At 39.1% G+C, this 26,722-nt stretch overlaps 1 protein-coding gene across 2 annotated transcripts in view; it reads left to right on the top strand.

Moving 5' to 3' along the window:
* Positions 1 to 6,069: 6,069 nt before the first annotated feature.
* Positions 6,070 to 26,722, top strand: part of TMEM185A (transmembrane protein 185A) — a 38,886-nt gene continuing 18,233 nt past the window's right edge. Inside the window, exon 1 of one of the 2 annotated variants that reach the window (XM_081277391.1) lies at positions 6,070 to 6,259. In XM_081277391.1, coding sequence (XP_081133517.1) covers positions 6,222 to 6,259 — 38 coding nt within the window. In that variant the 5' untranslated portion in view covers positions 6,070 to 6,221. The remainder of the gene's footprint in view (positions 6,260 to 26,722) is intronic. The other variant, XM_081277392.1, reaches the window with a different exon arrangement.

Here is a 26,722-nt window from a genome sequence, read left to right as displayed (position 1 = left end):
TTGATACCAATGATGTGCCCTTCTCCCAGCCTCCCAGGTTCATGTTTCTCTGGAGTGCTAGAGGGACATTCCAAATCATCCCTGTGAAAGGTTGGAATTACAGGGCAGTCTTCTATATGGTTACTTACAAACCTTTCTTGCTCGCATAATTTTCAAGGTTCAAAAAGCCTAGAGTTGCCTAATTGCTGACTGAAAATTCTCTTTTGTCTATAACATTTCCAATTTCCTTTTTTAAAATCATTTCCTCCCAGATAGCAGCCAGAATATGAGTTATGTCCCCAGAACTCAATTATGTGCTTAAAATGAGCTGGAAGCTGCCACCTCCTAGTTTTGAAAATATCCAAAAGGTTAATTTACCTGGCTGCACATTTTCCATGCTTGATGTCTAGTGATCTGTCAGTTTCCTCATCTGTAAAACGTGAAGAATAACAGTATAACATCAGAACCTTGATGTGACATTGCATTAGTTCCCTGAGTCTGCTGTGACAAAGTACCACAAACCGGGTGACTTAAAACAACAGAAATGTATTCTCATAATTCTGGGGGTTTGAAATCCAAAATCGAGGTGCTATCAGGGCTTTGATCTCTTTGGAGACTCTAGGGTATTATCCTTCTTTGCCTTTGTTCAGTTTTTTTGTAGCCCCAGGTGTTCAAGGTTCCTTGGATTATGGGAGCTTCAGTCCAGCCTCTGCCTTCATATTTGTGTGGCTGCTATTTCTATGTGCCTATGTCCAAGTTTCCCTTTTTTCATAAAGACATCATCATATTGGATAAGGACTTCCTCTAATTACCTCATCTTATCTTGATTATACCTACAAAGCCTCTATTCCCAAATACAGTCACCTCCACAGGTATTGGAGATTAGGGCTTCAATATATCTTTTTTGGAGGTCACAATTCAACCTATAGAAAAGATTATCCAAGTTTACCCAAAGTAGGTGGCCAAACACAAAGGAAATATTATTACTGAACATCTAAGATGCACCTCCTTCCTTAGATTTTAGTATTTCAAAATCAGTATGTATCTGACAATTCACATGTGCATTAATTTACACGGTTGCCTTTTTCCTTTAAAGATTGTTATAAAATGTATGGATTACACCACATCTTAGAAATGGTGCAAACATAGTATAAGTTGTTCTATAATAAGACCAAAAAACCTCAGTGTGTCAATGACCAGAAAATTATCTGATAGGAAAATGGAAATGTGGGTGCCTACAGATAAGGCCTGTAAGCCACCAGGGACTTAGGAAGAAAGGGTAATTGTTCCAGAAGACATGGGGTACAAATTCATTTCACAACACCCCATGAGCATCTGTTGTGTGCTAAGTTCCAGTGATGAAGGGAGGTGGCAGAGCTGAGACCACCTGAGATGGGTCTTCAAGGCACAGAAACCTGGAAGAGGACATGCATATCTATGTAGGGGTCAGGGGGAGGCACAGAGGGCTGCTTGAGGGGTTGGAGAGAAAAATAGTTTAGGAGACTACAGGATCCCTGTATGGATAGAATGGAAACTGTAACCAAACAATCTACCTATGTGCTAATGCATATGAACTTGTGTTTGTCTAGCAAGGCTTTGGTTAAGAACTGTCTTACAAGTCCAGGGAAAACAGTTTTGTAATAAGCTCTTAGAGCCCAGGCTAGAGGACCTCCCTAAAAGCAGGGTGTTTCAGAGATTCCAGAGAAATTTTCATTAGGCCATTTGGGAGCTGTTCAGACCTGTGACTAGAGTCTGGGGCACAATCAAATGCCCCTGACCATGTGGTTGCCACTGGGCAAGTACTGCTCAGTCTAGACAAAAGATCTCATCCTCCGATCCAGGGGAGATGGAGATTATCCTCAGAAAGGTCCACTTGCCTCCATTCACTGACTTCTGTGCCTTTAAAAGTGTTGTTGCCTCTGCCTGGAATTTCCTTTTCTCATTTCCCAGCTCCAAATCTTATTTGTCCTTTCAGGTTCAGCTCAGTGATTCCCAAGTTCGGGAAGCTTATCAGGCACACAATGATGAGTTTTGATTATTCATCTGTGTGTTCCCAGTGCCTCACAGTGCTTGGTACAAAATAGATACTTCTGAAAACACTTGTTGGGTGAAGGAAACCAAAGGACTAAAGGTTATAGGCTGTCCCCACAGAAAGCATGTTTTAGGGGAAGGCAAGGGAAGAAGGTATCTGAGTTAGGGCAGGGGATTCCAGAGGAAAGTCAGAAAGCCAATGAAGACAAAGTGGGAAAGATACACAGAGTAGAGACTCAGAAATGAGAGAAAAATGAGGACAAGAACAAGAGAGTTGCATGGGTAGCTGTTTGGTGACCTCTGCCAGGCACATTCCCTTCTGACTTCCCCATGTGCCTGGTCACGTGCATCTGACACGGGCTTTGAAGCACAGATCACTGGATAAGTGGAACCCAGGAGCCTCCTCCTCTGCCTGGAAGGCTTTCCTGGAACCTCTGTCAGCAGAAGAGCTTCAGAGGGGAAGGATAGGAATACCGTGGGGTTCTGCAGGCCCAGGCACAGTCTCTCATCCATGCCTTCCAACAGGAAATGCCCCCTGTTTCCTTCAGGTCCTTCTCCCAGGACCTTCTCCCAGGACCAAACACAGTGATGGGAACACCACTGGGGCCTTTGCACTATCATCCTTTCCTTCACTGTCATCACTGCAAGTTCCAAGAGAAGCTTCCTTGAGGAAGTAGTTCTTGGTAAGACTAAGGTACAGTTGCACACCCAAACAGAACCATAGGTATTGCCTCCTTTATCTTTTCTACTTGTCTCCCAACTCCAACTTCAGATCCTTGAATTCCCCAATCCAGATATACATTCCACCAAGCTCTTGTCCAGACTCCAGACCCAACTACCTTCCAGGAAGATCTCAGCACCAGAAAGCCGACAGGTTTATTCAAGTTGGGCTATAGTTGCCAGTTACAAAGGGCTCTCTTGGGAAAAGGTAGGTTGCATATAGCAAGTGAACAAAGTCCTGGGGTCTCCAGAAATTCTCTAATTGGTAACATTCAGGGTGTGAACTTTAGAGAAGTTAGAATAGGGAATTTGAGAGTGAGAGAAGGTCAGCCTCAGGAACTGGCACCTTCATGTTTTCTTGCTGAAGAATTTGTCTATCTGACCTCTAGGATCTCTTTGTAGGCCCAGGACCAAACACAGTGATGGGAACACCACTGGGGCCTTTGCACTGTCATCCTTTCCTTCTCTGTCATCAATGCAAGTTCCAAGAGAAGCTTCCTTGAGGAAGTAGTTCTTGGAAAAACTAAGGTACAGTTGCACACCCAGGAGGATTGTATGCCAGCACTCTTTTTTCTTCCACTCCAGCAGTGGTGAAACTGGTGTTGACTGCAAGTTTTCTAATTCCACAGTTTCTCCATTTTATTGCCCAGGGGAGAAGCCGCAATCATGTGGAGAGCTGGGCCATAGTCACTTTCTTCCTCTAACCCAGTACCCCTAATCCTGAGAGTTGGAATGCACCAGGATTCTTTCCTCCAGGGCTCTGCTCTTCAGAAGTCAATCTTCCCAGGAATGGGGATGTATATCAGTGGTAGAGTACTTGCCTAGCAAACCCTAGGCCCTGGTTTCAATCCCTAGTGCCACAAAAGAAAAAGAAAAACTCTTACAGATGATCCATTGGTGAATGTGAATATTGGACTGGACAAACACCAACTTATCAGAAGGGTGACATAAACACAAGATAATCTTTAGAACCATGGTCTGGATATGCACTGATGCATCTAGAACATTTTAATATGTGGCTATTAAATGGATATACTTTCTGGCTTATTGGGGGACACGTTTCTTTTTAATTCAATCCAGAGTCATTTCCTGTCCTTGGGTGGAGAATGTGTGGAGCCTCTTAGAATATGATCCTGGAATATGGTGAAAAGTCAAGGGAAATAAAAATCAAAGAAGATCCAAATGTTGATTGGAAAAGAAAATGATGTGGGTATCATCAGCATATGGCCCAGGGTCTTCACTCTGTCAAGGTCATTTATGGTCCAATCCACGAAAGCTGGTAAATCTTTGAGCCCCCTTCCAGAGTGGAACAGCAAAGTAAGGATCTGAGGTAGGCAGCATATTAGCAGAAGGATCTTTTGCACTTGCTGGAGAGAAGACACTGGAAATCTCTGGGTTTTCTTTCCATGAGAGACTGGCAGAGTACAGTGTTGGTCCTTTGTTGTATTTGAGGCAGTTATAGTAATCTACCTCTTGGAGACAGAGGACTGGAGGCCATGGGAGAGTCCACTTCTTTCTGTGTGTCTTCACAGGTTCATATACTTCCCTTATCAATTTTGCTTGAAAAACAATACATTGACCACTGGTATATGTTTTGGTTCTCTGTTATTCAGGCTAGACAAACCCCATGGCCTAATCATCTCTTCAGGAAAATGCAAGAATTGAATTTTGGATCTGCAGAGCAATGGTTCAGCTCTAGGAGTCCTTGGGACCTCAACAAACTAGCATCTGCATTCTGAGCAGCAAGGTCTTGAGAGAGCCATGATGCCTCTTATTTACATTTCTAAACTGACAAGCCATCTCCCTCTTGGTGCCTGCTGTTATTTAAGATGGTTCTGGTCACTCTGGTCTCTGTCAGGTACCCCTTTCCAGTAGTATGGCCTACGGTTCTGGCTGGACTCAAGTTGTATCTTTGCTCCTTCATCTCCACGAGCTAGGTGGCCCAGGGCATGTTATACAAATCTCCCTGTGCTTTAGTTCCCCTTCAGTATTTCAGTGTTCACTGGGATCCTCCTCAGGGCTAGACACTAGACACCATTTGAAGGATGGGTATAGGAGCTGGATCAAAATATCTGGGACAGGGTGCTTATGCTTCCACAGTTGAATGCTTGATCCAGGTTACTCATCGTTAAAACCAGCTCATATAATAATATCCATTTCCCAGTGGTTGTGGGGAAGCCTAATTATCACTTGTGAAATGTTTTCAAGTTCTCAGAAGAAAGCTGATACATCATGGCAAAGTATGACTCTTACAATCGTGATGCTCCCAAGCTTGCTCTGGGGGTAACCAGTATAAAATTGCCATTCATGAAACTCTGCTATTGTGACAAAGCATGACGATTATCCATAATGATACTAATGTTTAAGGTATTGCTGTGCTCATGAAAAACTCTAAATTGACCAGAAATTAAGACCTTAGACTAGGAAACCTGCTGTGAGGTTGTCCTGCTTTTGGAGTAAAAAAAAAAAAAAATCTCTGAGCTTGGCAGTACCAGCTTGCAACAACATTCTTTAAGCACCTAACATGTACTAGGCAGTGTGTAATACATGCTTTCATTCAATTTTCCCAACAAGCTATGAAAGACAGTTTTATTATTTCCTTTTTGCAGAGGAGAAAAACTGAGGATAAAGGTTGACTTCCCCAAGAAAGATGAAACTGGCACTTTTAAGTAGGATGACTGGGAGTGGAGGATGAGGCCAGTTCTGAGGTGACCACAAAGTCCAAGAGGGAGCCAAGGAGTACCTGAAGTAGGTTAGGAAAATGAGGATGAGTTGCACATTTCCAGTTTGGGCATTCCCTGAATAGGCCTGCTGCCAACGGAGAGAAGGAATTCAGGAAGAGAAGACACCACCAGGGAGGGGAGATTTCTTTGGTACTAGGTAACATGAATTTGAGACAGCCAGCATATCTTGATGCGCTATCCTGGGGCTTGGAAAGGAAGTTGATATTCGTACTGTGGATTCATTGACAGATCTGACAGGTGAAGCCAGGGATAGGATTGTCAAAATGCAAAGTCTTACTAGTTGCTCCTAGCTCCCCGCCATCCGGGCTGAGTAGTCACTGGGGAAAATCTCCAGAAGGCGGCAAAGGCCTAGGGGACAGGTCTCTAGGAAGACCTCACCGCACAACTCCTGGACGGTGAGCTCGCCCCCCGCAGGCCTCCACCCAGTCAGCATTCCCTTGCGTTTCTCCGCTCCTTCCCTCGGGGCCACCTCTACTCCAACCTCCAGAACCCGCAGTCAGTTCCATTGGCTGCTTGGGGACGGAGGACTGAAGGCCGCCCAGGCGCCGGGAACTCAGGGCGAGGCTCGGGCGCATGCGCAGCCGCCATACGGAAGCCCGGAAGGAGGGGTGGGGGGCGGTGGCTCAGGTTTCTCAGGGCGGCGGCGGGGACGCGCCTGGCGTTGGCACCATGAATCCGCTGTAACGCGCAGGCTGCGCTGTGCGGGGGGAGGGGGGAGAGGAGGACTCCGCGGTGTAGTTCTTCGCCATGAACCTGAGGGGCCTCTTCCAGGACTTCAACCCGAGGTGAGGCGGCGGTGGCGGCGGCGGCGGCGCCGGCGCCTCCGGGAGTCCGCGCCGGGGGCTTGGGGGCAGGCTGAGGCTTGGGCTCCGAGTAGACGCGGCAGCTGTGATGCTGCATCCCGAAGACCTGGGAGACTGCCAGAGTGTCCCTGCGGGTGACAGCGGCTCTCTGGGAAAGCAGTGGGCCTCAGCACCCATCTTCCCGCTTCTCCTCCAGTGCCAACTAGAACCACCCGACCACGGCCCAAGGCGTCCGGCCCGATCCCTGTCCTCCCCAAAGGAACCCCATTTTTCTCCTCTTGCCTTCCCTTATTGGTATCCCAACGTCCCCTTCTCGGTTCCATGTTCTCCCAACCCACCGCCTGCCCTCCATTCTCTGTGCCAGGGCCATCTCACTTGACCCAACACCCCTACACCCCAACCACAGCTGTTTCCTTCAGTTCTTGTCAGCCCTTGAGGTTTTTCTTGGATTTATACCCATCCCTTGTTTGTTTGATGCTTTGTTTATTCGATATCTGAAACATGATTGAATCCTTGGAGTCCGTATCAGGGTATGGCAATACCTTACATAATGCCTTTGGGGGCGAGCCTGATTTTCCATACGCGTTTTCTCATCGGTCTTCACTATAAGTTTGTTTGCAGGAAGTAAATTTTGCTGTCCTTATTCCCCAGATGGGGAACACCCAGTGGACAGTGTGGAGAAAACACTGGCAAAGGAATCAAGTGTCCGTCCTTGCACTTGTCCAACTGTTCGGTAACTCTCTGTTCCCTCCCCCAGGCTGTGTGTTCCCTGAAGCAGAGACTTCCTGCTTTCCTCCTTTCCCCCAGCACCTTCTACCCCTGGAACATAGTAGACACATATGAAATGTCTGAAGAACTAAACTGAACCAAAAGTCCTGTATTGGAGACCAGGCCATATGTAACCTGGTGATTCTTTGCACTTCTTTGACTCATCTATAACATAAGGGGTTGGCCTAACTGATCTCTTAATTCCGCTGCTCTGTGGATACTTCACAGATGTTTCCTATTTGCAAGTGGGAAGCCATGCACTTAATAAACCATTTGTGTGCTAGGTCCTCTGCTCTGTACTTTGAATGCTGGGCTGTCCCAACTTGGGGGTGAAGGAGGGAACCCCGTTTTGTTTTTAAGTGTGTATTGTGGGCACACCTGGTAAACAGGCAACTTTGTACTGTGCAGTACTGAACTGTGGAAGCCCAGTGGAAACTATTATCTTGCTTGCTTGTTGGGGATGAAAGGAAGTCTTGGGAGAGTATTTCTGTATGATGGGGGTGCAGTCTCCTTAGGAATGGTAAAATTTAAAGCCAGAAACCATCATGGCTTCTTAGGCACTCTTATTCTTTGAGTTCATATTCTGATCTTGAGTGCCACTGTCCCTGTCACAGTGTAGTCATTATCATTGTTGGTCTTGAAGGCACTCCACATAGAGGAGCATACTTATAATACATAACAAAACTAACTGCAGTCCCTTCACTTGCTGCTTCTAGGAGTAGGGATTGGTGTGCAGGGAAATGGGAATGGTGCTGGGGTTGGACATGTTTTGTGTGTCTTCATTGTTTGGAGAGGGTGATAAGAGAGAGATAAGTAAAAGCCGAATTGTTTTTTGTCCTTGGGCAACCCACTTATCTGTCTGTTTAATCTGTAGAATGTGTATAATCTCTAAGTAGGATAGTGAGGCTACATTAATGATTGATTGCAAAGTGCTTTACAAATAGAAAGTTCCAAGGCTTGTTCCCAATGTGACAGATAATCCAGAAATCACAGGGAACCGCCTCAAGTGATCTAAAAGGCTAACAGAGTTGCCAAAGCAGAACAGTGCTACACTGAAAACACCCATAACCATTTTTCCTTTAGCTTTGTTTTTTTCTGAAAATACTAATATCTGGGAATTATCATGAAATACTCTATCTAAAAGAGATTTATGTTAATCTTCAACTTTTATCAGTACCTTAATTCTACCTGAATTAAAATGCATCTCTGCCTGAAAAGTTTCTTTTTTTTCTCTGAAAAGTTTAAAGGTCTTTTTTACTGCACTCTTTTCCTGAAAGTCAGTGTTGTTAACAGGAAATAGTAGTATTACCTTACAGAAATTTCAGTAAGACATGGGCCAAGTAATATTGGCAAGTTATTTCTTTTTAAGCATGTATTGTGGGCATACCTCGTTTCTAACTTCTCTCTTTAGTTCCAGACAATTAGAGAGCAAACTGAGGATGTAGACAGGAATATGCCTTTTGCTGGATCCTTAGATCTTGATGCTGCTGCTTTGCTCCCTGCCTCTAATTCTGAGCCAGTTTAATCTCTCCCTCCTATCCCAGGACCTTGACACACAGAGTTTTCTTCATCAGGAATATTTTCCTCTCCTAGTGATCTAGTTAATTGCTATTTATCCTTCAGATCTCTGGTCACTTGGTTCTTGCTGAGGATAGACTTCTTAACTTCCCAACCAGGGCCGCTGCTGCCTGTTTGAACAATCTTTGTAGTTTACCACATTCCTTCATCATGACAATTACTTGTGCTCTTGCATTTCTGTGCTATTTGATTGCTACTACTCTCTTCTACTATAAGCTCTGTGGGGCCAAGGTCATTACTCTACCATTATTATACCTTGATATAATTATTGAACCAATATTTGTAGATTAAATGAGTGAATAACTCTCCTGAGCCTATAAGAGCTATCTAGAGCTGCTGTTTCAATCACTGTTTTCCTGGTGGGCCTGTGGCCTGATTCTCTTTCCTATTACCCTCTTCCTGCCTTCAGAGTTTAGCTATTCCATAGGAGACATGGGAAAGACCTTGAAACTAAAGCAGAATGTGGCTGCCTTTCTTTGCAGATTATGTATGTGACACAACATTATTTACTAGCATGGTTTGGTGGTTTCCAAGACATGGGCTGTGGCTCCAGATCTCTGTCCTGCCTTGTAGATCTTGGTGAATCTGAAACCACTGCAGTATTTCTGAAACTCTGGAAACTGCAGTGACAGAGAATTATTCACAAGTGTTAACACTAAGTTGGGTAGGGCTGCATCTGACCCTCTGCCTATTTCCATCTGGCACAAAATGGTTGATTGTGAACTTTTTTCCCCCATAATTGCTTTTTAGTTACACAGGTTAAGACTTGATGAAAGAGACACATTGGACCACCAAGAAGTCCTTCCTTTGAATGTTCTACACTTCCTAGCAGCTAGGGGTCTATTCCTAAACTAAATAAGCTAATAGAACTGCAAAATTGGCAAACCCTGGTTCTGGGACATTCCCAAGGGTTAGGGATCTGGGATTAGGTGGAATTAAATGAGTACCCTGCCAAGACCATGAGGCCTTGAGATTTTCTACCTCCTTGTTAGAGTTGCTGGCTCAGAAAAGACCCTTCAGCCCTGGTAGCCAGGCAGCTATGGAAGAATATAAGAACTCTGCTAGGCCTTTGAAGTTGTCCACAGCAAGCTCCTGGTGGAAATATTGTGCATCTCTCATGTGTGCTACACTATTAAAAAAAAAAAAAGACTGAGAAATGCCTCTCTGAGGGTTCTGTAGTGTGGGTGTAGAGTACATGTTGAGGTCAGTAGTGTTTGGAAATTTCTCTGTCCTGCATCTTCTAAAGTCCTCCTATCCCTTACTTAAAGTCAGGAAAACTGAATATAATTGTTGATAGCATAGTTCACTAAAGGTCTTTAAGTGTTGTTTGCAAAGTCTAATTAAAGTATTAATACATGGAGCAACTCCCAAGTTCCTACCATGTAGCAAAAGATGTGCTAGGTGCCTTAAGTACAAGAATAAATGGGATGCAGTCCCTCTTTCGGTGCTCAAGCCTAGTGAAAGAAACAAATGGAAAGAGAAATAAAAAAAAAATCAACAAAGTGCAAGGCATTACAGAGATAAGATCCAAAAGCTACAGTAGTACAAAGGGTGGAGCCACTGTGTAGAGCAGACAGGGAATATTCCACAGTGAAAGTGACTTTTAAGCTAGATTTTGAAGGATGATTATTGGGTTTTATCAGACCAGAGGACAGGAATAGTATCTTAGAAAGGACAAAATATGCAAAGACATGGGGCTTTGAGAGGGCCTAGAATGTTCAGACAGTGTAGAAAGGTCATTGTGGTGGGAGTTCTACAGACAATACCTGCCCTGTATTATAAAAATACATAGTGTCAGTCACTGCAGATATTCTCTATGAATTGTATTTTAAAAGCAGGTTCCTAATCCATCAGCATGAGTGCAATGTCAGTATTGTCATTGAGCTTACTACTCATCACCCAAATGATTATTGTTCTGTCATATAAAACCATTTATAGTCAGAAAATTGTCTTAAATTTACTGAATTTATGAACAATAGCTGTGATTTATTGAGTTTTAGTTAGCAGGCTCATTTTAGAGTCTTAGAGAGTTTGTGCCTTCCCTAAAGTTATTAAGGTATTAAAGGGCCAAGTTGTAATTCTATTCCAAGAGAGTTTCCTTCTGATGTCTGTGCTCTTTCCTGCATGCCATGCTCTCTCTCTAGTTGAGTGACAGTCCTTTTCCCCCATGACACATTAGTTCCAGTATACTAAGAAACCTTCTATTTATGAGTTATAAGTGATTAGTCAAAGCAAACTTTATATTCAAGATTATATATCCAAATGAGTATTATTATTCAAAGAAGTTACTGGGGAGCAAAAAGGATATATGCCCCTTCCATTGCTCATACTACTTGCTACTCATCTCTAATTCCCTTTAGAGTCAGTTTTACAAATCATATAAGAAAAGCTGTCTTATTGCATTATAATCATATATCATTTTGAACCAAAATAGTTCCACCTAGTTTGATCACACATCGTATTCACTAAACTTGGTTCTGGCTGGCTTTTGGCAGTTTCCAAAAAATCAAATCCACTCTCGGTGAAGATTTGGCACCATTTAGGATATTCAAATGAACAGACTGTAGACTCTCAGGGTGCTTCTAAGGGGAAAGCTTCAAAGACAGTTTGAGCAATGACATATTGCTCTGCCTCCCAAGGAGGCTGGATAAAGGAGACAAGTCTCATTTATAATGTATAATTTCTGGTTTTGAAAATATTATTCCCATTACTTTATAACTAACACATATTTTTTCTTAGCAGTGAGTTCTTTGAGGGCCAGGATTTTGAGACACTGAATAAATGTGTTGAATGAGTGGATGTTGATTTGATATGTATCACTGGAAAATTCTTGTAGGAGAGAGTGGATTGGAGGAGAATTAGTTTCCTAGGACTCTAAGAGATAAATTTCCTAATATTGAACTGGGGGTTTCTGATTGTTCTGCCTGGTTATCATTTGTGCCTTTACAAGGTGTCTAGAATTCCAGTTAAAAGCATTGAATTGACCCTTGAAGATAGGTGATTTATAACTATAATTCATACTCCCTAGCTCTGACCTACTGGAAAAATGAAATTGTTGCATCAATATGGCAGAACTTTTTTCTTTCATTATATGACTAGAGCTACAGTAGGCAAAATGTGTAATTTGCTCAGGACTTTCATATTATCTTAATGAATCAGTATAGGAGCAATCAGATGAGGAGACAGACTTGGGAGTAGGGAGTAACTCACCTAAGAACACACTGCTGATAAGTTAAATGGCAGTTAAGGAACCTGAATGTAGATTTTCCCAATGTCCTGGGCTCTTTCTAGTCCTCCTTAAGAGTCATTTGTTTTTATTTGAATTTTGTGCTTTCTTTTAAGATTAGGTGCTCTTAAAATTCTTTTCATATTAATAAAACCAATTAAAATCTTCACCAAAAGATTTTTAACTTGGATAATTTAGTACTGCTCAATGTAAGAAGTTCAGCCCCTTTAAAGTTTTTGTGAGAATATCAATTAGCAGTTCGTCAATTGTAGCCATTCCCTCATGCCATAGACATGTATGTGACATCCAGAGTGAGTGAGAGTGTGTGTGTATGTGTGTGATATAGAATATGTAATAGTAGGCAAGCATGTATACATGCTTCCGTTAAGCCAGAAGCTTCCACTAGAGACAATTCTTGTGTCTGAAGAGAGTCCAGTTACATTCTTTTGATTTGTAGAAAACAGATACTAGAACTTTCATACTCAAAACATCCTTTTGCTGTGTATATTCCCTTTCTTCTTTCTTCCTCCCTTTTTTTCCCACCACAAAGCTGACAGAAGGAATTCAAGCCTGATCAGAAAGATCGGCATAAATTTTAGAGAGGATACTGCTTTTTGGTGAAGCTCATGTGGCACTACTTTAGTGATCATGCCCTAAAATTTCTGATTCAGATGAGAAAGGAATTTTTTTTTTACTGAGGAATGAAACCAGGGAGTGTGCATGTTAGGCAAGTCCTGTACCACTATCCTAACCCTAGGAATAATCTGTTTTAAAGGTGTTGCTATGGTTTGAATGTGTACTTCAAAAATTCATGTGTTGGCAGTAGCTAAACTGTGGAACCAACCTAGATGCCCTTCAGTAGATGAATGGATAAAGAAAATGTAGCATATATACACAATGGAATACTCAGCAATTAAAGAGAATAAAATCATGGCATTTGTAGGTAAATGGATGCAGTTGGAGAAGATAATGCTAAGTTAGCCAATCCCCCAAAACCAAATGCCAAATGTTTTCTCTGACTTAAAGATGCTGATTCATAATGGGGTTGGGGGGGACATGGGAGGATTAGATAAATTTTAGATAGGGCAAAGGGGAAGGAGGGTAAGGGAGGGGGCATGGGGTTAGGAAAGATGATGGAATGAGATGGACATCATTACCCCAAGTACATGTATGAAGACACAAATGGTGTGAATATACTTTGTATACAACCAGAGATATGAAAAGTTGTGCTCTATATATGTAATATGAATTGTAATGCATTCTGCTGTCATATATAACAAATTAGAATACATTTTTTAAAAAAAATATTAGAAAGAAAAAAATTCATGTGTTGGAAACATAATCCCTAAATTCATACGCTAATAGTATTTGGAGGTGGAGCTTTTGGGAGGTAATAAGAATTCAATGAAATCAGTAGGTTTGAACTCCCATGATGGCATTAATAATTTAAAAGAAGAGGAAGAGAGGCCCAAGCTCACACACTTGCTGTATCTTGCTATGTTATGCCTTCCTTCATATTATGATACAGCACAGATACTATCATCCATTGCTGGTGCCATGCTCTTAGACTTTTCAGCCTCTAGAACTATAAGAAATCAGTTTTCTTTTTTTAAAAATAAATTATCCATTTGTTAAGTTATAACCATAGGAAACAGAATAAAACAACAACAAAAAGTGGTGCCAGGAGTGAGGCTGTTTTTAAACAAATACCTGAAAATGTGGAAGTGGCTTTTTTTATTGTCATTCCACAATGTCAGAATTTATTGAATAACAATAAATTTACAGGCTACACCATCTTCATCAGTGGCAGTTCACTGAATACTTGTGGATCACTTGGTAGTCAAAAGCTGGACAATCACAGGTTCTTTTATTTCACTTTTAATGTCTATAATATCTAAGCACTCACAGCAGACATCACACTTCACACAACTATACATATGGGTTACAGAAAGGCCAAGAAGGGTTAAGTAAGGCAGGCACAGGGGTTCAGGGGATGAACTGAGAGCAAAGGCAGAGAACACAGATGGATGCAAAGAATAACTAACTGTAGGTGGTCAGACAGAATCACAGTCTGGAACCAGCAGAACTTATTCAAGGTGCAGAGCTGTCAAAATGCAGGAACTTGAGGCTGTGTTTGTGGCTCAAGTAGTAGAGTGCTCGCTTAGCACATGTGAGGCACTGGGTTCTAACCTAAGCACCATATAAAATAAAGATATTGTATCCACCTAAAACTAAAAAATAAATATTAAAAAAGTGAAGGAACTTATTCTAGGCCAAGGTCTGGACAGTGGCAGTTTCACAGTGTCAGTGTGGAGTGGGACTTAAGTGATCAACACAGACAGGAGAAACTACACTCTACTAAAGCCTGAGGCCAGAGATTTGGAGGTTTGTTGCTGTGGTGATTTTCATAGGCAAGACTCAAGACAAGTGAACAGGTGATGGGGTCAAGGTGCCACTATGTCAAGTTTTGAGGTGCCCCTCCTTTTATGGGTCTGGAGTGACCCGTTTGGTGTTCTATTGTGTTCGATGCTCATGGGCCTAGGTTTTTTTTTTTTTTTTTCAATATGAGATTGATATGCCCATGTGTCTGTGTGCTTCTGATTAATTTGATAAATTCATGGGTGGTCATTCTTTTGGGTTTTTTTTTTTGTTATTGTTGTTGTTTGTTTTTGTTCTTTTTTGTATTAGGGATTGAACCCAGAGGTGCTTAACCACTGAGCCACATACTCAGCCCTTTTAACTTTTTTTTTGAGACATAGTCTCACTAAGTGTCTTAGGGCCTTGCTAAGTTGCTGAAGCTGGTTTAAACTTGCTATCCTCTTGCTTCAGCCTCTGAGCTGCTGGGCTTACAGGTGTGTACCATCGCACCCAGCCATGGGTGGTCTTTCTTGTTAGCACAATTAATTTATTTATCAGTTTATGCCTTATGGTTGTGCCAGGCGGATGGTGGTTGTTTACTTGTACAAACAGGTGTAGAGTCATTTCACCTCAGCCCTTAAACACAAAGTGGAGTAGCTCAAGACAAGCTACTGCTCTACAAAATAGAGTAACAAAGGTTTAGGCACATTCTAAAATCTGCTGTTCTATACCTCGCACAGTAACTTGGAGAGGACATAGCTGCTCCCTACAGTCTCACTAAATTGCTGAGGCTGATCTTGAACTTGCAATCCTTTGGCCTCAGCTTCCCAAATTGCTGGGGTTACAGGTGTGCGCCACACCATTGGCTCCTGTGTTAATTTTTACAAGGATTTTTTTTTATGTCCTTGGGGGTCCTGGAACCAATTATTCATGGATACTAAGGATGGATTGTTGTGTGGTCTTCATCCCTATTTTATGGCATACAATTCCTAAGTCCTTGGAATCTCCAAAGTGTGCAAGGCCCTTCAGTGGATGAATGGATAAAAAAAAATGTGGCATATATACACAGTGGAATATTACTCAGCAATAAAAGAGAATAAAATTATGGCATTTGCAGGTAAATGGAAGGAGTTGGAGAAGATAATGCTAAGTGAAGTTAGCCAGACCCCCCAAAAATGCTGAATATTTTCTCTGATATAAAGAGACTGATTCATAGTGGGGTAGGGAGGGGAGCATGGTAGTAGGCATACTCTAGATAGGGCAGAGAGGTGGGAGGGAAGGAGAGGGTATGGGGTTAGAAATTATGGTGGAATGTGATGGACATCATTATCCAAAGTACATGTATGAAGACACAAATTGGTGTGACTCTATTTTGCGTACAACCAGAGATATGAAAAATTATGCTCTATATGTGTAATATGAATTGTAATGCATTCTGCTGTCATATATTTTAAAAAATCAGTAAAAAACCAGCCTGAGAAAACTAAAGGCATGGAACTCCAGACTGTGAGAATGCTGAGTAGACTATGCCCAGCAAAGCCATAATGATAGGGCTAATGGAGGCCATGGGAGCCCAACAGTCAAAGCATTGTGTCCAGGAGGTGACATATGGAGTGAAGGATTATTTTGGAGTTTTAAAAATTGAATGTCTTTCTTGTTGGGTTTTGCACTGATTTGGGACCTATTATTATTTTCTCCTTGCCTAATTTCTCCTTTTTGGAATGGGAACATTTGTCCTACCCTTGTCTTACCATTGCTTTTTGGGACTAGGTAATTTGTTTTGATTTCATAGTTTCACAACTGGAAGGTGAATCTTGGCTTGAATCTCACCCATGTCTAATTTAGATGAGACACTGGACTTTTGAGTTAAACTGGAATAAGTTATTTGAGACTATTGGAATAGATTGAATGCATTTTTCAATCCATGAAAAGTGCATGGATTGTGAAAGGGGGCAGAATAGTATGATTTGAATGTGTCCTTCAGAAGTTCATGTGTTGAAAACCTAATTGCCACATTCATAGGTGAATGTATTTGGATGTGGGGCCTTTAAGAAGTAATTAGGATTAGATGATATCAGGATATAATGGCATTAATGGTTTTGTAAGAAGATGAAGAAATGGTTTTGTAAGAAGATGAAGAAAGACCCAAGCTATCAGCTTGCTCTGTCTTATCCTGTGATGCCTTCCACCATGTTAAGCTGTAGCAAGAATGTTCTCACCAGGTGCCAATCTGATCCTGGCTCCATGCTCTTCAGACTTCCTAGATTCTAGATCCATGAGCCAAATAATCTTCTATTCTTCATCAGTTACCCAATGTGTGGTATCCAATGATAGCAGCAGAAAACAGGCCGACAGGTGTAATTGGGAAAGTAAAATTTAGGAAGTAGTGTTTAGTATTAAAATATCCAGAAGAACATCCTTTTGCTAGTTTGTGGAGAATTAACAAAGTACTTTGGTCTGAATGTTTCTTGAAAAGTAACTCAAAATAGTTTAGGCTTTGTGAATTTTTAAATTAAATGCTCTTGTTACTGTGTTATTGCAGCATCATTCTCTTGCCAGTCAGGCTTGGTATTTCCTATTTGATAATACCGTCTTCTTTTGGAATGGTTTCAATGTTTTGGTAAACTTGAGATGCTGGAATTTCTTTTTCCTCCAAATAAAAGAATATATAAATTATGTCTTTTAAAATTTCCTATTACAGGGGCTGGGGTTGTGGCTCAGTGGTAGAGTGCTCGCCTAGCATATGTGAGGTCCTGGGTTCGATCCTCAGCACCACATAAAAAATGAATAAATAAAATAAAGATATTGTGCCCAAAGATTTTTTTAAAAAATTTCCTATTATATTAATTTGTCTTATTTGCTCAATTTTATGGTGTAAGTTTTTTTCAATGAACCAGCTGTTAGTATTATGAATTCTAGTTTTATGTCTGTATTTCTACTTTTAGGGTTTTTAAATTTCCAAATTTTGGGGTTTCTTCCATAAATTTCCTAGCTAGAAACTCAGTTCATTTGATTTCCCTTTACAGCTTTTTTTTTTTTTTTTGCTTTGGTAGCATCCCAGGCATTTTAATGTTTTAGTAGTATTTTAAATATTCCATAATAGTATTATGGAATAATTTAGTCATTATTTAGTCCTTAATTTAGTCATTATTTAAGGAAGGAAACTAACATTCATTGAGTTTTCCCTGCATAGTGCCACACCTAGCAATAAGTGCTTTCTAATTGGCTATTTAATTCTTACCTCAGCACTGTCTGATAGAGGTAGTATTTGCTGCATTTTGCTCAAGAGGAATGTGATACTCAAGTAAAGTTTATGCTAAATAATCTTGTCAAGTCTACTACACTGCTTAACAAGTCAGTACTGAAAACAATCTAAGTGGTTTGGTAATTTTCATTGTGTTTTTGTCAGTTTATTTTGAATTGTGTAGTTTCTGCCTCCAGTCTCTACAGAGTACAATTGTATACCTTCCATCACATTCTTGCTCATCACCCTCATCAGTGATTCCCTATTGCCAATTGACCTGTTACAAGGACTTTTACTTTGATATTCAAATTCTGCTAGCATCTTGCCCCAGCCAGCCTCTTTCTTGTTCTCTCCAATGGCCTTTCTTCTGTCTCCAGCATTCCACCAACCATGGTTTACAGAGCATACTTTGTGTTTAGTCTACTGAGATATCAAATCCTATCTATAACTTTTAAAAATCCTATTCTCTTTGTCTGGAATTCCCCATCACTAGCTTGCTTCCCAGACCTCACCTCTCTTTCTAGCTGTCTCAGGGTAATGAATCTCCCAAGTCTCCAGTTTGCCATAAGATGTAGTTATTTGTTGATGCATCATCCCCCACTGCTATTCTTCGAGTATCAGGAGGAAAGAGACTATTGCACCTCTTTATATATTCAATACATTTCAAGCACTCAAATACTGTTTAAAGTTTTAAATTTGTTGTATTTGTATTGTTTATTGCTGTCCCATGATTATTTATTTCTCCCTGGAAAAAATTTATATGTATATAAAGAAAGTATGTTTTCTTTTCCTATTAATTAATTATTAATATAGCCATGCTATTTTTATCTATTCTTAGTGTTCATTTCCATAGTTGCCCTAGGAACTTTGTCTACTTTATCTGTCATGATTTAGCAGCATGTACAAGTTCACAATGAAAATATTTCCGTATGATCATTAAAAGAAAATTATCATCTTAATTCCATATTCTGCAACTATGCAGTTAGGTTTTTGTTATTTTTTGTATTTTCTTAGTAGTACTTTTAGTCTTCCAGTTGGGGGTTGCTTGAAATATACTTTATCAAATTACTGTGATAATAAACTGCTTATCTCATCCCCACCCAGGTATGATAGATTTCTCATCTCATACCTTTCTGGTAGTTGGGTTAACCTTTGACATTGGTTCCAAGTATGACTACTGAATACAACATATTTATAATTTGTTTTTTAATCTTCTAAGTGGCCTTTTTTAAGTATAGCTCTAATAGGAAGAATAATGATGTCTTCCATGTATACCCACATATGTTCTGTGTCATGGCAAAAGGGAATTAAAGTAGCAGATGAAATTAAATTAGCTAATCAGCTGACATTAAAATAGGGAGATTATTCTGGTTTCTCTGGTCGGATGCCATATAATTACTAGGTCTTTAAATATAGAAGAGGGATACAAAGTAAGAAGTCAGAGTGATTCAATGTGAGCAGTTCCAAACTCTTCATTGCTGACTTTGAAGGTAGCAGAAGGGGCTGTGTGCTAACTAATGGGGTGGCTTCTAGAAGCTAGAAGAGGCCAGGAAGCATTCTCTCCTCAAGCCTCCAGAAGGAATGCAACTCTGCTGAAACATTGAGGTTAGTTAGCCAAGTGAGACCCATATTGGACTGTTGACCTCCAGAACTATAAGATAATAAGTTTGTGCTTTTAAGCCTTTAGTTTTTTTAATTTATATGGCAGCAGTAGGAAGTTAACATAAGGACATTCAGCCACTTTATATTTCTAACTCCAGTAATTGAATCATAAATTGTATTTTATACAATTTTGTCTTCTTATAAATGAAACTTATTTCCTTTCCATTTTTCTTTTTTCATGTAATAGACATAAAGCTCATAGGTTTATCTTTTAATTATATAAAAACCATAAAATAGTCACTTTTCTAATACTTAAAACATTTCAGTACTTATAGTTTCATTAATTCCACTACTCTTATTAGGTAAGAAAATTCTTTTACAGGGAATAATGCTTACAGCATTTATCTCCCCCCCCCATCTATTTTTTTTTTAAATTTATACTACTTTAGAAAAAAAATGCCTCTCTATATTATCTAGTTTATATATGAATCCTATGTCTGTCATTATCCTTTCATTTGTTAACTTTCCAATTCCTTGATTTGTTTTAAGTATTGTGTTTCTGTTTCTGCTAATGTTATTTGTAGCCATAGCTTTGGTTGACAGATTGTTTTTGATTTTACAAGTTTGCCTGTGCTCTATTATATTTGTGATGACTCTGTTTTTATCAGCTTGTGAATCCCCTACACCACCATCCACCACAGGCCTTTTTCTTCTCCAAGGTCTAAGGGACAAAGTCGTTCTTTGGCTTCTTTCAGTGTTACCTCCCTTTTGCTTTGTAGCATCTAATAAAAACCTGTCTTTGTTTTTGAGTATTAATAATAATAACATGTACTTAATATAGTAGATATTAAACTTTTCCACAAATCCCTGGAGGACCTTGAGACCCTTTCCATCAGGTCTGCAAGGTTGAAATTATTTTTATAATAAAGATGATGTTTACCTTTTTTCTCTGGGTTGACAATTGGCACTGGTAGTGCATAAACAGTGGTGGGTCAAATAGCAGATACTTGGGTATGAATGAGGATAGTACTACCAGCTACATTAGTCATGGGATTCTTCACTGCCACACATTTTCACTTTAAAATGCCAGTTTCAAAAGCAGTAAGAAATGTTAATCTTGGTTAATCTTAACCCCTGAGTATATATCTAGTTGAACATTCCAGGTGATGAAATAGAGAAAATGCATAAAGGCCTTCTGCTCTAGACTGACATCCAACAGTTGACTCAAGGAAAAACCTTTATGTGAGTTGCAAGCTTCTGGAATTTTTTTTATGGAACACCATTTTTAATTTGAAGGACAATAACAAAGCCTGTGGTTCTGTGTATTAGGGTATTTAGCAGATATTCTCTCAAAAATACCAGAAGTGAACCTGCCACTTCAAGGAAAGCAACTCACAGTATTTTGCAAATGTTAAAATTTGAGCATTCATGAGAAAATCAGATTTTTTAAAAACTGTATCTGTCACCATGAGCTTGATATGCTTCTAGGACTTAAAACACTTGATAAAGTAGGTGGTGATAATAATGAATGTGAATTGTTTTTTGCTGTTGTGTAGTGAAATGTGTCACCATTTGAAAGATTTTCATCAGTGAATCAGTTTTTTCCAGTTGACCTTCATGTAATCATACAATCACACAGGGATAAGAGTCATTTAAAATGTGACCGACGAGTAGATTTACATGCAGTAGAGTATAAAAAGACCATTGACAAGATTTCAGACTTCACATGTATTTAAACTTTAAGAAACTATTACATGAATAGTGGTGTCCCAATAAAGAATATCCGCCATTATCTGAAAGAGTCATTAAAATACTGGGTTCTGTTCTAATTATTTATCTCCATGAGGCTAGGTTTTCTTTGTATGCTTGAACCAAAACAGCATTGTAACAGAATGGATGTAAAGGTACATACCTATGGGAGGCTAGAAATTTAAAATTTTGCAAAACTGTAGAAATAATACTATTCCTCTCACTAAGTTTGTGTTAGTTTTGGAAAATAGTTTTTTCTATAAATGTATGTTATTTATGTTAATATGTAATGTGCCCACTCTTGTTACTTTTAAATAATATTTTAAAGTAGCCATTTTAAAATCTGATGAATAGCAATAGATATAACCATATCATCTCTTTGTGGTCCTCAGTAATTTTTAAGAGTGTAAAGGAGTTCTAATATTTAACATTTTAAGACCTACCAATTCAGTACTTTACAGAAAGCACTTTTCATAATTTTTATATTATATTCATAATACATTATGAGGTATAAATTGTTACCCTAGTTTTATAGATGAGAATACTATGACCCAGATAGACTAGATATATTCTATTTAGCAACCACTTTAAATTTGATGGTCTTCCAACTCTCTTGGAGGTTTGCTTCTGAGTTAAATTTCGTAGGTCCATCTCCTTACTACCTTCCTATATTTTTCAATTGAAGTTCCTTATGTCATTATGTATAGTACAAAAATAGTATATTCTCCTCACAGAAAAATCAGATATCCCAAGCAAAAGCATGCAATTCTCCCCAGCAAACGTAGCTGTAAACTGTTTAGATGGTCTCCTAAGCATATTTAATTATCAGTGTAAAGTCAGTATATTCTAGTACACAATTAAAAAGCTACTGGAGTCAAATAGATCATAGTTTGAATCATAACTCTGTGAGCTCTTAGACAAGTTTTAACAACTAAGCCTCCATCTTTAAAATGGGAATAGTCTAAGTACCTACTTTATAGGGTTGCTGTGAGGCTTAAGTGAAATAATGCATAAAGAACAGCTTAGTGCTTGGCACTATAAACACCATAAACATTCAATAAATGTCAGCTGCTGAGGATATGTATGTGTGTATGAGTAGTCACATCAATAGATAGGTCAAGTTTATTGGGATATATTTACATGCAGTGAAATTTATCCATTTCAGTGTATATCCTGTGAATTTAACAGATCCATACACTTGTCTAACTGCCACCTAAAGATGGATATAGAATGGTTTCAGCACTGTAGAAAATTCCTTAATGCCAACCTTTCCCCCAACACAACCACTGGTAACTACACTGATGTGTTTACTATGTCTAGGAATTATGCCTTTTCCAGAATGCCAAATAAATGGAATTGTACCATGTGTTGTTTCAGTCTGAATTATTTTATTCAGCATAATGCATTTGAGGTTCATTCATGTTGTATGCATTCATAGTTTGTTTCTTTTTACTTCTGGTTACTATTCCATTGATTGGAGGTACCAGGATTGGCTAACCACAACATGGATATTTGGGTTGATTTCAGTGGTTGTTAAGAATAACACTGCTGTGAATATTTAAATAGAAGCCTTTGTGTCTTCATTTTTCCCTTATTCTTGGATAAAACAGTCATCAATTATATTAATGTTAACCCTTCTAATAAGTGTAATTTTATCTCACTGTGGTTACCATTTGCACTTTTTAGTGACTGAAAACTAGTCATATTTTTAAGTGCCTATTTGCCTTTTGTATATTTTCTATGATATTGTGGTTTTGGCCATTTTTATCAAGTTGTTGTCTTAACTTTTAGTTATAGAAATCTTTTTTATAAACTGAGTATAGACACTTGTCAGATATACGTTTTCAGAGTGTTTTCTCTCAGTTGATGCCTTAGCTTATTGTTTGGTTAATTTTGTCTTTAGGAGAGTAAGAGTTTTTAATTTTGAAGAAATTCAGTTTTGTCCCATCTAAGAAATCTTTGCCTAACCATAGGTTGCAAATACTTTTTTTTCCTATATGTTTTAGATGTTTAATAATTGTGGGGTGTTACATTTAAGACTGGTTTATTGCACATAAATATTTGATTGTGCTGTGAGGTTGTTATGGTTTAGATATTAGGTGTCCCCAAAAATTTCATGTGTGAGACAACACAAGAAGGTTTAGAGGTAGAATGATTGGGTTATGAGAGCCTTAACACAATCAGTGATTTGGGCTCCTGATAGGAATTAACTGAGTGGTAACTGTAGGTAGGTAGGGTGTGGCTGGAGGAGTTAGGCCAATGTGGGCATGCCTTTGGGTATATATTTGTGAGCTGAGCTTAGTTTCTCTGCTTTCTGAGGTGAAGTCCTGAGCCTCTTTCTTTTTTTTTTTTTTAAAGAGAGAGTGAGGGTGGGGGGAGAGAGAGAGAGAATCTTTAATATTTATTTTTTAGTTTTCGTTGGACACAACATCTTTGTTGGTATGTGGTGCTGAGGATCGAACCCAGGCCGCACGCATGCCAGGCGAGCGCGCTACCGCTTGAGCCACATCCCCAGCCCCTGAGCCTCTTTCCTCTGCTACACTTTTCTACCAGAATGTTTTGCCTCACCTTGAGCGCCAATGAATGGATCTAGCTTTCTATGGACTGAAACAATGAGCTCCAAAATAAACTTTTCCATTTTTAAAATTGTTCTTATTGGATCTTTTGGTCACAGAAGCAAAAAAAGCTCACTTAAAAATCAGGATGCATTTTTTTTTCATCTATCCAGTTGTACCAGCACCATTTATTGAATTACAAACATTTCTCCATTGAATTGCCTTGACACTGTCTTTCTTTTTAGAAGTTTCCTAGAATAAAGTAGTCCATAATACCCCTTAACTCCTATCCCTTTAATGTTTATAGGACTTTGTAGTGATATACCTGCTTTCGTCCTTGATATTTATAATTTGTGTGTACTCTTTTTTTTCCTGATCACTCTGGCTATAGATTTACCAATTTTAATTTTTTTTCAAAAAAATAGCTTTTAGTTTCCCTTTTTCTTGTTTATCTCTGGTGTATTTCATTGATTTATGTGCTTATATTTATTATTTTTGTCCCTTTGTTTATTTGTAAACTTTTTCTTCTATTCCTAGTTTCCTAAGATGGAATCTTGGATCATTTACTTGAGAACTTCTTTTTTTTTTAAATTGAATTTAATTTGTATTTAGGTTTATTTTAAAATGATACATAAAAACTTAAGATTGTACATTTATTAAAAGGGGTGTCATGCTGGGTACAATGGCACATGCCTGTAATCCCAGTGACTCAAGAGGCTGAGAGTAGAATCATAAATTTGAAACCAGCCTTCACAACTTAGTGATATTCTCTCTCTCTCTCTCTCTCTCTCTCTCTCTCTCTATATATATATATATATATATATATATATATATATATATATAAAGACCTAAGGATGTAGCTCTATGGTAAAGCATTCCTGGAATCATTCCTTAATACCACCACCACCAAAAAGGGAGGCTGGTACCATGGTTATCTATAGATACCCTAGTTGGTGTGTTATCAGACCTTCTTGACTTTTTTTTTTTTTTGGCAGGGCGGGGAGTATCAGGGATTGAACTCAGGGGCATTTGACCACTGAACCACATCCCCAGTCCTATTTTGTATTTTATTTAGAGAGTGGGTCTCACTGAGTTGCTTGGTGCTTCGATGTTGCTGAGGCTGGCTTTGAACTTGTGATCTTCCTGCCTCAGGGTCCCAAACTACTGGGATTATAGGTATGCTCCACCTAGCCTGGCCTTCTTGCTCTTTTCTAACTGTAAACTTAGTCCCTATTGATCAAAACCTCTCCCAATTCCTCCCTTCCTTCTCTTCTGAGTCTCTAGTAACCACCACCTCACAACTTCTATGAGATCATTTTTTTACATTCTACTTATGAGATCATGTGATATTTATCTTTCTGTGATTGCCTTATGTCACTTAATATAGTGATCTCCAATTCCATGCGTGTTTCTGCAAACAATGGGAATTTGTACTCTTTGTGACAGAATAGTATTCCATTGTGTATAGGTACCACACTATCTTTACCCATCCATACTTTGATGGGCACTTAGGTTGATTCTGTTAGCTACTGTGAGTAGTGCTGCAATAAATATGGGAGAAGTTTATTGCAATTGACATACTGAGTTAATTATCTTTATATATACATTTAGGAGTGGGGTTAGTGGATCACAAGTTAGCTCTATTTTTAATTTTTTGAAAAACCGCCATACAGATTTCTATAACAGCATATTAATTTAAAGAACTTCTTTTCTAATGCAAGCATTTTGTATTATTTTCACAAATTTGGTGTATTGTGTTTTCACTTTCATTTAGTCCAAAATGCTTTCTAATTTTTTTTTTTTTTTGCTTACAGATTATTTAGAAGTGTGGTAGTTAATTTTGAAATATTTTGAGATTTTTCCAGATATCTGTCTGTTGTTGATTTCTAATTTAATTTCACTGTGTTTAGACACTTTTAAAATGTGATTTCAGTGCTTCTAAAATTGGTGATCTATGTTTTAAGGCCAAAAATTCAATCTGTTTTGCTGAATGTTTCATGTGGACTTGAAAGGAATTTGTATTTTGTGGTTGTTGGGAGGAACTCTTTTTATCAAATCAGGTCAACTTGGTTGAGTGTTGTTACAATCCTGTATATCTTTAGAAATTTTTTTATCAGTATGTTCTATTAATACTGATATAAAAGTATGGATTTTCATTTATAACTGCAAATTTTTCTACTTCTCCTTTTTGTTTGCTTATGTTTTCTACCTGCATTTTGACATTTTGTTATTAGATACTTAAATATATATGATTGTTAGACCCTCTTGAAAAATTGACCCTTGTCATTATGAACTGCCCATATTTTTCCCTGATAATATTCCTTGTTCAGAAATATACTTTCTTATATTGTGGTAGGCAGAATGGTTCCCAGCAAAGAAATTCATGTCCTGAGCTCTGGAACCTTTGAACATGTGATGTTATGTGGCAAAAGGGACTTTCCAAATATATTTCAGCTTATACTATCCATTTCTATTGTACTCTGACAAATTGCCACGGATGTAGTGTCTTAAAACCACACAAACTTATTATCTCAGAATTCTTTAGGTCAGCATTCTAGGTACAGCATGGGCTTAGTTGGCTCTTCTGCTTAGAGTCTCACAGGTTGAAATCAGAGTGTTAACAGGGCTGCATTCCTTTGTGGAGGCTCTGGAGATTAATCCGCTTCCAAGGTCATTTGGGCTATTGTGAAAATTTAGTTCTGTGGGATTGTAGGGCTGAGATTCTACCTCTCCTGCTTGCTATCAGCCAAGAATCTCAACTTCTAGTGGTTGCTTGCATTCTTTGGTCCATGGTTCCTTTCCTTCCATCTTCAAAGCCAGCAATAGCAGGTTGAGTCCTAATCTGGAATCTCTCTGATTTCCACTTTCACCACATCTCTCTGACTTAAGTCTTCTCCCTTCCTGTTCTTCTGAGAACTCATGTGATTACTCTGGGCCCACTTGAATAATCTAGGATAATCTCCCTATTTTAAGGTTAGCTGATTAAGATCCTTAATTCCATCTGTAAAGTTCCTTCACAGTAGAACTTAGGTTAGTGTTTGATCGAATAACCAGAGGACAGGAATCTTTTAAGACATCTTTAGATTTTGCTTACCATGGTTAAAATAGGGAAATTAGCCTGGTTTATCTAAGTGGGGCTAGTCTAATCACATGAACTCATTTTTGGGGGAAGGACCTGGGATTGAACCTAGGGGCGCTTAACCACTGAGTTACATCTCCAGACCTTTTTTATATTTTATTTAGAGACAGGGTCTCTCAGAGTTGCTAAGTGCCTCCGTAATCTGCTAAAGCTGGCTATAAACTCGAAATCCTCCTGCCTCAGCCTCCCTAATTGCTGGGATTATAGGCATGTACCACTATGCCTG

Source organism: Spermophilus citellus (genome assembly GCF_964194105.1).
Source record: "Spermophilus citellus genome assembly, chromosome: X".
Taxonomy (NCBI): Eukaryota; Metazoa; Chordata; class Mammalia; order Rodentia; family Sciuridae; genus Spermophilus; species Spermophilus citellus.
Note: the sequence above shows the minus strand (reverse complement) of the source record. Positions and strands in the feature narration are given on the sequence as shown.